Source organism: Tachysurus fulvidraco, chromosome 4 (genome assembly GCF_022655615.1).
Source record: "Tachysurus fulvidraco isolate hzauxx_2018 chromosome 4, HZAU_PFXX_2.0, whole genome shotgun sequence".
NCBI classification, from domain to species: Eukaryota; Metazoa; Chordata; class Actinopteri; order Siluriformes; family Bagridae; genus Tachysurus; species Tachysurus fulvidraco.
In genome coordinates, this window is record NC_062521.1 from 4,353,361 (window position 1) to 4,366,276 (window position 12,916).

General features: G+C 38.3%; 1 protein-coding gene across 5 annotated transcripts in view; it reads right to left on the reverse strand.

The window, feature by feature from the left end:
- Positions 1–1,351: 1,351 nt before the first annotated feature.
- macrod2 (mono-ADP ribosylhydrolase 2) overlaps positions 1,352–12,916 on the reverse strand; it is a 597,474-nt gene continuing 585,909 nt past the window's right edge. For all 5 annotated transcript variants that reach the window (XM_027165903.2, XM_027165902.2, XM_047812438.1 and 2 more), the window contains 3 exons: positions 8,933–8,983; positions 7,568–7,642; positions 1,352–3,118 (listed from right to left, as the gene is read on the reverse strand). In XM_027165903.2, coding sequence (XP_027021704.1) covers positions 3,081–3,118; positions 7,568–7,642; positions 8,933–8,983 — 164 coding nt within the window. In that variant the 3' untranslated portion in view covers positions 1,352–3,080. The remainder of the gene's footprint in view (positions 3,119–7,567; positions 7,643–8,932; positions 8,984–12,916) is intronic.

The window sequence follows — 12,916 nt, forward strand, 5'->3', positions numbered from 1 at the left end:
GGCCCTTAACCCTCAGTTGTTCAGTTGTATAAAATGAGATAAAATGCAAGTCGCTCTGGATGAATGACGTCAGCCAAATGACGTAAATATAATATAGATTTACCACATGAAAGAAGACCGCCGTATCGAACCCCTTAATAATGCCCACACAACACAGACTGCTCTACAGCAATGTGGCCCACTGAATAAATAAAAGTCATGGTAATAAAACAAATGTATGGCCTTAACTTTTAAAATTAACTTCAGGATAACTTTAAAGCAAAGTCCTTGACAGAGCCGTCTCATTAAAATCCAGGTTCAAAGCTTTTTACTTTTTGTGCCGTCGTACAGTATCATATCATCGTTCCTGTTAACTGACTAACAGAGCAATTATCGAACTCTCTCATAACGCAAACCAGTAAGCCCACAAATGGGGCCGACATACAACTGAACAGATGAAATGAGGTCACGAATGGTCTCATTTTTGCCCTGAGCTGCCCAGACTTTTTTACTGTCCACATAAATGACGATAGCGCTTCTGTTTAAATATCTCAAAGCACGATCGAATTAAAATGAGAACGCCGTCTCCATATGAAATCTATAATGCTTTCAAATAAGCACGGTGATCTTTTTTAGATAAGTAGGATAAGTTATAAACGTACTGTAGAGGTACTGTAGGTGAGGCATCTTTCAGTGGAATTGATGATTTTTTTGGGAATAAACTTAAAGTCTTTTAAAGCAGAAACATATTTCAGTTCAGGAAAGCCTGTAGTTTCCATAAAGTACATAGTTTACTCATCCTGCCGCTGTACACAGTATATACTTAGATTTTTAACATATTTTTAAGACATTGCTTATCGTAGTCAAGTCATTCTCTTGAACAGCATTTCGCTAAATTGTTATTGTAGGTTTGTGTATTACTGCGTTAAAAAAAGGTTTATCGGTGAGATTAACCCACGAGCTAAAAGCCTGAGTCGTGTGTGTTCACATTAGTTTCTTGACAGTAAGTAGTCGTACTTGGCTTTACATACAAATCACTACATTCGCTACTCTAGCTACAACCTCTGTGAAAAAATTCACACACAAAATTAACAACAATAAATAAAACATCGTAAAGGTTATATGACAGCGGCTAAACAAGGTTCCTTGTCTTTTGTCCTTGCCACTGTTGCTCTCAGCTTTCTCATTAGAAGGGTTTATTTATTTATTTCTAGTAAAAAAAAAAAAAAATAGCTGATGATGAGGGAAATGCGCTACGATAAAAATGAACCCAAACGAATTTCGACTCTGCAAAGTGAAGTTTTTACAAGTACTGTAAATAGCAGGCTATCATCGAAGAGTGCACCAACGTTTAGATAAAAACACTACTCAGTCATGGAAAGAACCTTTTTTCAACTTTATTTCATATTTGTAAAGCAAAGCAAACACCGATTTATGAAGGCATAAAGTCATCTGATATAATTATGGCACCACTTCAAGTAATTGATCAAACCTTTCAACAAAACAAACGAATTATAGATATTTTTTTTGACTTATCACCTTGAACCCAAGAAAAAAAAAAAAAGAGGAAGCTTCATTGTAGTATCACTCATTAACTTTATATATTTATCTGTTTATATATATATATATAGATATAGATATTGATATATTTATAAAGATTTTAAACATCAAATTTCCCATCATGATCATCTAGTATCTGTCCTGTCATATAAGGCTGATTTCATTTGTTTTGGAACACACTGAAAGTTTAGTAAAAATATCGAGTGCGCTCTCTGTTTCAAAAAAAAAAAAAAGAAAGAAAGAAAGCAAGAAAGAAAAAAGCCACAAAGAAACCTTTTTTTTTTTTTTTTTTTTGCATGCATGCATTAGGGTAAAAGCTGAGACATTCATCTGTTAACAAACGCCACAAAAAAATCAGATCGTCATCGTGAGGCATCTGTGAGCAAAATTAGAAATGTAGGAAACGTAGAGATAAAAAGACACACGAGAGGTTTTTATAGTGTGGTTAGTTTTTTTTTTTTGGGATTTTTTTTAAGCATAACGGAGGAAAAATGCAAAAACCTCTCAGAAAGAAGACTTGTAGTGATGCATTACTGTGTGGACTCACATGTTCAAGTCGTTTTAAGGAAGAAAAATAATCCCAAACAGATATGGTGTAGTTTTCGACCCTGGTTTGAATGTTCGCTCAGGCCAGCATCAAAAAATGAAATAAAAAAACAAAACAAAACAAAACAAAAAACTTTTCTATGAAGACTTCTTTCGACATTCAGATTTCAAATGAAACTATCTATATATACATATAAATAAAATTTGGAAATCAGTATTATTTTGCATTCTTAATGAACATATTTAATATATTTATTGAATAGTTTTATAGTCCGTGTATCGGTTTTATTTTGATTTATATAATTTATATTAATTGCATGTGGAATCCAAGCACTTAAATGCATCTGTTATGTTCCCGTTTCCCTTAAGCACTTCCTGCATTAATGCCAAGTGTTTTCATTTAATCATCGGCTTGCATATTCATACATACGGCCATACGCAGACATGGACATTCATACTGGCACGTCACTTTTAGCATTAAGTATTAAAGAAAAAAATCAAATCAAATCAAATATGATTGTAATTGATGTGAAGGTTCTGTGTTATAGCAGACCTTGTGCAAAGCATCAATCAATGAGAATATATCATTTTTTTAAGCGTAAATTAAGATCCCATCTAACCCAGAGTGCTATTTTTTATTTATTTTTTGTATTTATTTATTTATTTGTTTTTTTTTTGTACCTGTTCAGATCCAGAACCAAGAAAACCTGGCGAATGGAAACGATCAAGCAGCATTTCATTGAGGTAAAGTATCACCCCGTAACCCTCGAGATGCTTCCGTGTTCACGTGTGCCTCTCTTATTTCATACGTTTCATTAAATTCCAAACGGAACAAGGAAAGGGAAGGAAGGGAAGGGAAAAAAGGAATATGGTGGTGTACAGATCCTCTCCCTGTGTTTTTTATTTATTTTTTATTCAGGAGACTCCACCGTGTTGCGTCAGTTTCGCCTTCGCACAGTTTCCCGGTGCGTCTAACTACGTTGCTGATTGTCTTCTCACTCCTTGCTCGGCTCACCCTTATCGCTGGAGCGATCTGAAGTGACACAAAGCAGTGAGAAAAAAAGGTCAGTAGAAAGAATGATTACATTGCACAGAAAGACAGAAGACTAGCCACATGACTATCGTACCACTTTTCGATGCGGTCTCACCAATCCGCATCAGCCGACCGGCATGAAAAGTTCAGCCTTGTTCAATATTCACTTAATATAACTGCAACGTCCTTGTTTCATTTCCATTTGTTCGATAAAAAAAAACATTTGATTCTGTAAGATTAATGGAAATAATAAAGGAATTATTCGAGCCAGGGATTTTTAAGCAATTAATATTAGCTGTTGTAGGTTTCGAGCTCATTAATCAGTATGATTAAAGCAGATGCAATATCTGCATGTGATATGCTGTGATCTGATCACAGGAGGACAGGAGGACAGGGGGATGTAGCTGTAGACCAGGGGAGTCAAACTCAAATTCACAGTGGGGTAAAATATAAAACTGAGATAAAGTCACGGGCCAAACTGAATATTTATTGAAAAATGAACTGCAACTGATCTGTAATGTTCAACCTGTTTCATATAGAAACAAACTTTAGTCTTACTTAAACACAGGATCTGGAACAACCAGAGCTTGTTATTACAAACACATACGAAATTAAAATTTGAAATAAAAGACACATCAGTGGTGTTCATTTCACAAACTTTGACCATTTTTGACAAACTCTCCCAGATTTTGCTGCCTCTGCTGCCACAATAAAGCTTTACAGCCTTTACAGCAGCTTCACTTTTTTTCAATTTTGCTTCCATGAACATAGTCTGACGGGAAAACAGACTTTTTTCATCTCCTCCGCCTTCTGGAGCTTCTGCTTTACGTCCAGGTCCTTATACTTCTCATAATGTTTCGTGTCATAGTGTCTTACGTTCTATTCTTTCGTTACAGACACGTTAGCTCCGTTAGCACACGAGACAAACAGGTCTGTCCTTTATATTGGTGAACAGATAATCTGCCTCCCTCCTGTCTTGAAAGCTCCTATTGTCCATCTTTCGTTTGGACATTTTTGTGGAGGGTGGAATTAAGTTGCCCGATGTGACTGTAGCATGGTTGTTAACGACTGTCAACAGAGAATGAGGGTCTTAGATTGCTTGCTGTTCGTGACTACGCGTCAATACAGTGGCAAGGCATTCTGGGATTTGTAGTATTAGCGGAGCATGCGGCTAGCCAGCTGTAATGCACATTTGATATGATCTCGCGGGTCAAATATAATCACAATTTGGCCCGTGGGCCAGAGTTTGACACCCCTGCTGTAGAGTCTTACAAAGTCTCAGTGACGTATTTATAACTTTTTTATAGAAAGTTTGCATAAGAAAGATTTTGCTAACACTAGAAGCTGTTGCCCGATGCTTTAGGACTCTTTAGGTCTTTTTGGGACATTTCTTTCTATAAGGTACTTTATGTAAGACTCTCCAGTAAATGTGTTTAATTTGGTAGTCTGTGTGAAGGTAAGTGTGTTTGGTTTGTAGATTTTAATGAAATGTTTTTTTGCTGCTCTCTTCTCGGTTATTATTCTGTACATACACAATATACCTTAAGGCTATGTAATACTACTTCACTTGCACTTTCCTGTTGAAAAAAATGCCAGAGATGGATTTTACAGCAGCATGCCCAGCGTAGCACATTATTTATACAACAGTGTATATCTACTGACATTTATGACACAAATTTATGATAACCATAACAAAGAAATTCTGGACCAGTACAATGGATGTTCTGATATATCACGGTCGCTAGCAACAGCGGCTATCGTCTTGCATTTTAGCTGTTCGCCAACATCTGAGGATCGTGTTGACATGTTAACTTTTTTCTGTTCTCATTTGCTTTTCATTCATGAAAAGATTCGAATCGTTAGCCTCCGTGATTAGATATTTAATTCTTGCTGCCCATTTTTCCAACTTACCCAATAACACTATTCTTTTAACCCTGAGTATATCACATGTTCAATGTTTAATTGTGATTTTCTTTTCCTCAATGTTTTAGCTGTATACGTATCTGTTCATTTTCTGTAAATTTAAAGCCGGTGAAGGAACGAGGTAAGTGTGAACAGGAACGTCGACTGGAAAACATTCCACCGCGTTAAAACTATCTGTACGTCGCAGTAACCATTTCTGTCTTTCTTATATAATAACTATATAAAAATCATTCCTGTAACGAGTCTGTCTGTGTTTTCCCTTGTTTCTGTCTGCCGTCATTCCCTGATGTTAATTGTTGACCCCGCCCACCTATTTGTTACCACGGACATTTAATTGCATTCGATCTCTTCCCCAGGTGTTTTGTCTTAGTCCTTGTCTGTCTCCGTCTTGTGATTGGTTCTCGTTCACTATACTGTATGTACTATGTTTTGTTCACTTCCCGGTTGTGAGTCGTTGTTTAGTATGTAGTATGTTGTCTGTTTATGTCTCTGTTCCTGTTCCCTGTCCTGCTCAGTGTTCTGATCTGTTTTGCCTGCTTGTTCATTGTTTGTTTCCTGTTTTTGCGTATTAAAATAGTAACTGCATATGGATCCGCATTCGCCTGTGACTACTCGTGACAGATCTGGAACAGAAACAGAGACATAAACAGACAACATACTACATACTAAACAACGACTCACAACCGGGAAGTGAATAAAACAGAGTACATATAGTGAACGAGAACCAATCACAAGACGGAGACAGACAAGGACTAAGACAAAACACCTGGGGAAGAGATTGAATGCGATTGAATGTCCGTGGTAACAAATGGGTGGGTGGGGTCAACAATTAACATCAGGGAATGACGGCAGACAGAAATAAGGGAAAACACAGACAGACTCGTTACAATTCTGTGGTATAAGAGGAATAAAAAAAGTGAATGCATGTTATTGAAAATCATCAGCTTTGGGATTGGAAGGTCATATCACCTCATGGTGTACGACGTAGCCTGAGATGAGTATAGTTACCGAGTATACACAGTATACTTCAGTGCGATTATCCACGTATAGTGTAAAATGATGGTGTAACTACTTCAAACTACGTCCTTTCATGCTCCTCCGTCACACTATGTTTCTATACCTCTGACTTATTTAGTATATTCAAACTAGGAAGTGAAAACGTCTAGTCCTGTATGGTCCAGGCTTCACTGAAAAAAAAATCACAGGCTTTCATAAAAAATAAATAAATAAATAAAAAACAACTCATTTACTGAATTGAATTAGATGCAATAGAATTGGGAATGTACTAAATTGGCCCTGAGGGACTAGAATTGCCCAGCTCTGTCCTAATCTAATCACCGGTGCTCCCGTCCATCGGGCAGAGCTTCAGAATGAAAGGCGCACAGTGTGAGTGTAAGATATTCTGGAAGTAAGATGTTTTAGCACGGTCTTGAGTCCCACATTATAAATATTCAGTGCTATCTGGCCTACATAAGCAAAGCACAGTAATTACAACAAAACACTGTAACTGAAAGCAATGGCTCCAAAGTTTTGTCCTGCAGTTCTGACCAGGAAAGCACTTTTTTTTTCCTGCAGTATTAAGGGCATCACCACTGACTCGGCCAATATTAAATAGACACGTTAACTGATTGACCAATAATATTTTACCTCTAACTCTCACTCTCTGTCTCTCACTCATTTTCTACCGCTTTATCCGAACTACCTCGGGTCACGGGGAGCCTGTGCCTATCTCAGGCGTCATCGGGCATCGAAGCAGGATACACCCTGGACGGAGTGCCAACTCATCACAGGGCACACACACACACACACTCTCATTCACTCACGCAATCACACACTACGGACAATTTTCCAGAGATGCCAATCAACCTACCATGCATGTCTTTGGACCGGGGGAGGAAACCGGAGTACCCGGAGGAAACCCCCGAGGCACAGAGAGAACATGCAAACTCCACACACAAGGCAGAGGCGGGAATCGAACCCCAACCCTGGAGGTGTGAGGCGAACGTGCTAACCACCAAGCCACCGCGCCCCCTTTACCTCTAACATGGTCAGAAATTTTTTTTCTCCTCCACGGATGTTTCAAAAAATCGACGTCTAAATTGGACGTGAATAAAAATGAAAAAGTTGTTGAGCAGATGAGTTCTTGGTCAGCTTATCCTCCAAACCTTAGTAGGTTTTCTTTACAGGAGAATGCATGCGATTAGCAAAACCTTCACTTACTGCCTTCAGAATAGTGTGACAGAACAACCTGCATCTCGGTCGCAGTTATATTTCATGACCTTAATTTAGAACCTAATGCTATCATTAGGTTTAATTAACTTTGTCACACTAAATGAGATGTGGAGTAATAAGATGGGTTAGATCAACTGCTATTCTATAAGCTGTGGAATAATTATTAATATCCTTAAATCGATTAGGATACTTTGCATTTTCTAGCCCTGAGCAGAACATCGAGGCGAACGTCAGCAGCCGTATAACCCGACTCTCTAAACATCCCCGATGTCGCATTCGGAAAGAATCTTTTACCTTTGGACTGACTGCTGTCTGTTTGAGTTGCTTGGTTTGTTTCTGCAAGGCTTTTATCCTGTTGTTTCACTTCACCTACAGAGAGAGAAGAAGAAAAAGAAAGTTAGGACTGCACAAGGCCAGTGGCTGTGCCTGGAGCGACAAAATCCTAGAGCTCTGTCCTCTACTTTACTATGTATTAAACATATGCGCTCCAAAAATAAAAAAACGCCAACACAGCCCAAAGTTACATTAACGTCTTTCCTGCACCGTTAAACGAAAGCTATGTTGCCGAATACTCTCACAAGAATACACAAAATAAACGTAAATTTAGCGTTTACTGGTAATAAAAGCATTTTTTGCTGCCCTGCTTTCTGTTTCCGCCCCTTATACAGGATCAGTAGACCGTTAACTCTGTTCATAATTTTCATAAAGGGGTGTAATGTGTACAGTATATGTTCTCTGTGGAAAAGCTGAGGTCTCTTCAGAGTTACTACCATAAAGCTAGTTCTGCTTAGGTACAGTAGATGCTTTTGCTTTCAAATGAGGTTTTAAATTCAAATCCAAGTCAATTCATTATGTCGCTTTGTAGACGCCAACGTTCTGTTTTCCTATTTACGCTTAGACAAAAATATATCAAGAGGAACTCCTCCTAGGGCTTTCGAGCAACATGCACCAAATTCGGGTATGTTGTAGAACCCGGTCTAGAGTTTGTTGCTATTACTTTTCTAAGCGATCCGAGTACCGGTACATCCGGTACCAGGTCTCAAAATGGCATTTTTTCCCCATTGACTCTCATTATAAACTTTAGAGGTTTATAACTCGGTAAGCTTTCGAACTATCTACACCAAACTTCTTTTTTACAACATGGACATGTGACATATCAAAACACTTAGAACAATGAGGGGAATTGCATCACAGGTTTTCGGATGACGTTACATGCTCTCCTCCACTTGACTCCAAATGTTTTGGCACCCTAGCACTCCACTAGATTTCACAAGTTTTATGTCCACTTGCCTCCAAAAGTAACACTGACCCTTATGTCCACTTGCCTCCAAAAGTAACACTGACCCTTATGTCCACTTGCCTCCAAAAAGCACCGGCCTTTCCGAAAACTTGCCTCATCAAAGCCAAAATCAAAGTTTGTTGCGACAGACTTTACAAAGCTAGTTTATTTTATTATTTCGGTTTAAAAAAAATTTTTTTTTTTTATAGAAGAAACACACTTCACTTAAGCTCCCCAAAAAATAAAATGCACCAATGTAATGGCAATCCAGCTTCAGGGTAAAATAAATCAAACACATGTACAGGAGTAACGCTCCATAAGACATTCTCGGGAACTTTAAATATGATATACAGTAGCACATGCACACAATTTCTGCTTACCTTCAGACTTGCTAATATTTGTAGTTGTGTTTTTCTCCTCATTTTCAGCACCTAGAACACACAATGATCACAGATTTTAGGGACATATTCAGAGTTGGGTTAAATATGTGTAGTCAGGATTTAAGCGGTTGACTAAACTTAAGAAGTTGGAACTTTCAACTGCGGTACGTTTCAAAGTTCCACGTGATTCTGATCTCGGACGTGGCTTCTTCATAGCATTCGGTGTCATTCAATTATAACTAACAATGATGCAGCTTTTAGCTTTATAAAAATCCCAAAATGTTTGTTAAAAGCAAATACGACGTAAGACAGGATGGGCTCAGGCTCGTTAGCTCTTGCATCTGCGCAGCGAGTGTCTGAAAGGTGGTATATTTTATATTATTCTATATCTTCACTGGGTTTTCTTCAAGCCAGACGATTTCAATATTAACTTGTCTCTCAACACGTTTCGGATTGCATCGTAAGTTGCGATTGCTCTCGGCATCCTACCTCCTGGTACGACTTTCTCTATTTCTGTCCTTATTTCGCTGTCATTTTCATCTCCTAATAAGCAGTGCTGATAAAAACACAATGAGCCAAGTCTGGGAAAGACCTGACGAGCCTGGAATCTCAATCGATGCTGTAGCCCCACGTGCTCTCGCTGCACCAGTTTGCCATTCGATGGAAGCAAATTGGCTGTCTCTCTAATTTGGCTTCTGCTCAGATGAAAACATGAAGCCTATCATTTGGCGAGACGGCATGTGGCGTGTACAAAGAAACATGAGCATGAAATTAGCATTAGGACCTTCAAGGCTTTCAGCAATAACTCTGACTAATGAAGTAAAACTGATATTATGTAAACAAGAAAAGGAAAGTTTGTGGCCAAACAAGTGAGCTTTCAAAGTGGAGCCTGGAAGTCTTGAGGGTTTGCAATGATTTTTAATTGTTTACACTTTGACAGAGCTGCTTCACAGAAACATCTGAAAAGAACTTTGGAAAGCCCTAAGGCTTCATATTTCAGATCAGTAGGAGGAACTTAGCTGTCTATCAAAGACCAAGCAGTCAGTAAACAATGAAGTGTGATATGCGAATGCACATGTTTCGCTGAAGCCGTTTTTGAAATGTACAGAACCTCATCGTCCGGTCGTATATATATATATATATTTGAAAGCAAAATTTTTAAAAGTTTAGAAATTTCGATCATGGCTCAATCAAAATGAAATGCTTGCCGGATGCCTCCGGTTTATTATTCAAATTCAAACACACAAACTAAATGTAGTTTTTGTTTTAAAAAGACTCTAAGCACTAATTCTGTAAGAAAGAGCTTTGTGCACCGATGAGAAGGAGAAAAGCTGTAATCAACCTACTTTGTCAATTTGTCATTTTAATTCCATAAAACAATTAAACAACTAAAAACTTTTTTTTTTTTTTGCCGTTACTTCATTAATTTATGAAGATAATTGTGTGGTGGTCTGGAAGAACCCCATGTTAATATAACTTGCACGTTTCACTAGTTCCAGATTCACGGTTGTGACGGTTGATAATTAATTGTATAACAATTAGGAGAACATTAATAATAATAATAATAATAAAAAGAGGAAACAGTATAAACAAAAGGTAATACATACAATAATACACTTCATCGGTTTCTCCCTACGGAGAAACCTGTGTTTCCTCCCTAGCAGGTAAAAACTCTTATCCGAATAAACCTTGATGTGGCCGTGACATCGAGCGTCTGGATCCGAAACGCTGTGGAATTCGGAACGGATAAAATGAACAACCAGGAATCGTTTACAAAAAAAAAGAATAAGAATAAATCTTAATTTAGCATGAAACTTGCCGTAATTTACTCAAACCGAACAAAGCCTCTTAACGGTTTCGGCCAACAGGGCACGACTACTTAGCTTCAATCAGTTGGGCTTTCCCTTTACTTAATCTGCTCGCTTGTAATAAAAAGCATTTTGCAATAATGAGAATTTGAAAGCTCGTTAAAACCTCCTTTATGTGGTCGGTACTTTCGCAGTAATTTCAGTCCCCTGCCTTACCACAGTGGGTGGGTAGCAGGGGTACATAAGTCATATTCATACTCAGACAAGCAGAAAATTAGATCTGCTGTCTTCCATTTGTTGTCGAGATAGCGGGAACTACAGGATGTGGTGTTAGTCAGCACAAATTGACTGCATCACACAAATAATAAGCTGATGTGTCACCAGAGAGTCAACATGCTCTTATAGACCGGGTCACGGGGTCAAGCTCATCGCTGCTGCTGCTACAAGTGACTGGATAGGATTTAAGAGGGAAGATTTAGGAGCAATAAAAAACTTTGGGTCATTTCTCTTCTTCTTGATGAGTCATTCCTTTACTTGGGAGTCAGAGGTGGACAAGTCATAGATTTATTATTGTAGCTCACCAAGAAAAGGTAAAAGGAGCACTGTGCTGCCTGGTGTCGTGTTAGATCGCAGAACCTAGACAAGGCAATATAGACTGGTAGCTAACGTAACATTTTAATAGATGGCGAGATTGTTAGCTAGTTAAGTGCATTAATGTAGATGAAGATAAACAAATAACTATGATCTAACATCTCGGTTTTCATGTAGGACGCCGTAAACGTTTCCTCGATAAAAACTAGCGATTTGTTGTTTTGTCCTTGTAAAAGTACATATAAGCTATTATTAATGTCTAGCATTTTTATCGTCCTCTACCATGTTTTACTGCAGTGTGACTCTGTAGTTAGCTGAAACTAGTTTAAACATAGCTACAAAGTCAATAACGAGTAGGTTCTTTCAGCTCCCCAGGCAATTACAAACAATAAAATTATAATTCCTGACATGGTAGCTGTTAGAAATTGCCATTTAAAAAAAAAAGGTGTGCAGAGATGTGGGACTCGAGTCATATGACTTGACTCGAGTCAGATTTAAGTCGCAGATTTGAGATTTGAGACTTGCTTGACAAATATTTCAAAAAAGACTCAGCTTGACTTTGACTTGACATTCATGACTTGAGACGACTCGGACTTGAGTTAAGTGACTCAGAGATGGGGGACTTAAGTCGCAAATTTGAAACTTGAGACTTGCTTGACAGATTTATAAAAAAAGACTCGACTTGACTTTCATGACTGTGAGACTTACTTGTGACTTGCACATGTGTGACTTACTCCCACCTCTGCCCGGTTTGTCCTGTTAGTAACAAACCCAACATCTATTATATACACTGTTCTGGCCTTAAGATGTAAATACATTTTAGCCCATTTATAACTTTTATTCTATTTAACGGGAGCCTGATTTTAGACTTAATAACGTTCCTGCAGTGTCAGTAATACAACTGCCACAGTATTTTATTTACATGAAGCAAAGGCCGCAAGTGAAACCTTCTGTGATGTACACTGTTTAACTCACCCCACATAATTAAGCAGACTATAGGTGATGTGTCGTTAGGCACGAAAGCTAATTAATCACCAAGCCTCAACAAAATGCATTGCTATCAAAGGCTAATCAATATTTTAGCCAATATATACTTCAAGCACTTCGAAGCTCAAGCAGTGACAGCTTGTTATTTTGGTTGCGAACTCATTAAGTCATAGCAGGAAAAAAAAAGAGCAGAACATCACAATGTTGTTCGGTTTCTGTCTGTCTGTCTGTCTGTCTGTCTGTCATAAACACTATTCGGACAGGACTAGTTTGACGTGGGGACGTGGGGGGTAAAGTAATTATTACCAGAGCTTCTCTGTGATTTTAGTCCCGTCCGAATGCGCCATCTCGGTAATCATTACGGACAATGTCAGTAAAGATTATGGCGACTTTTACCTTCTGTAAAAAGGTCCGGAAAAATTACCTCAGGTAATACTGATCCCGTCCGAATAGACCTGCTGTAAATATGTACGGTAAAATTCCGTCATTTCCTGTTTAAAAGTCCTGTTTTTGGCGTGTTTTTCAAGCATGGAGGCGCCATGTTGTCTGTTTGCGCACGTGATAACAGGAAGCGACGTCATACGCACATGACGACAAG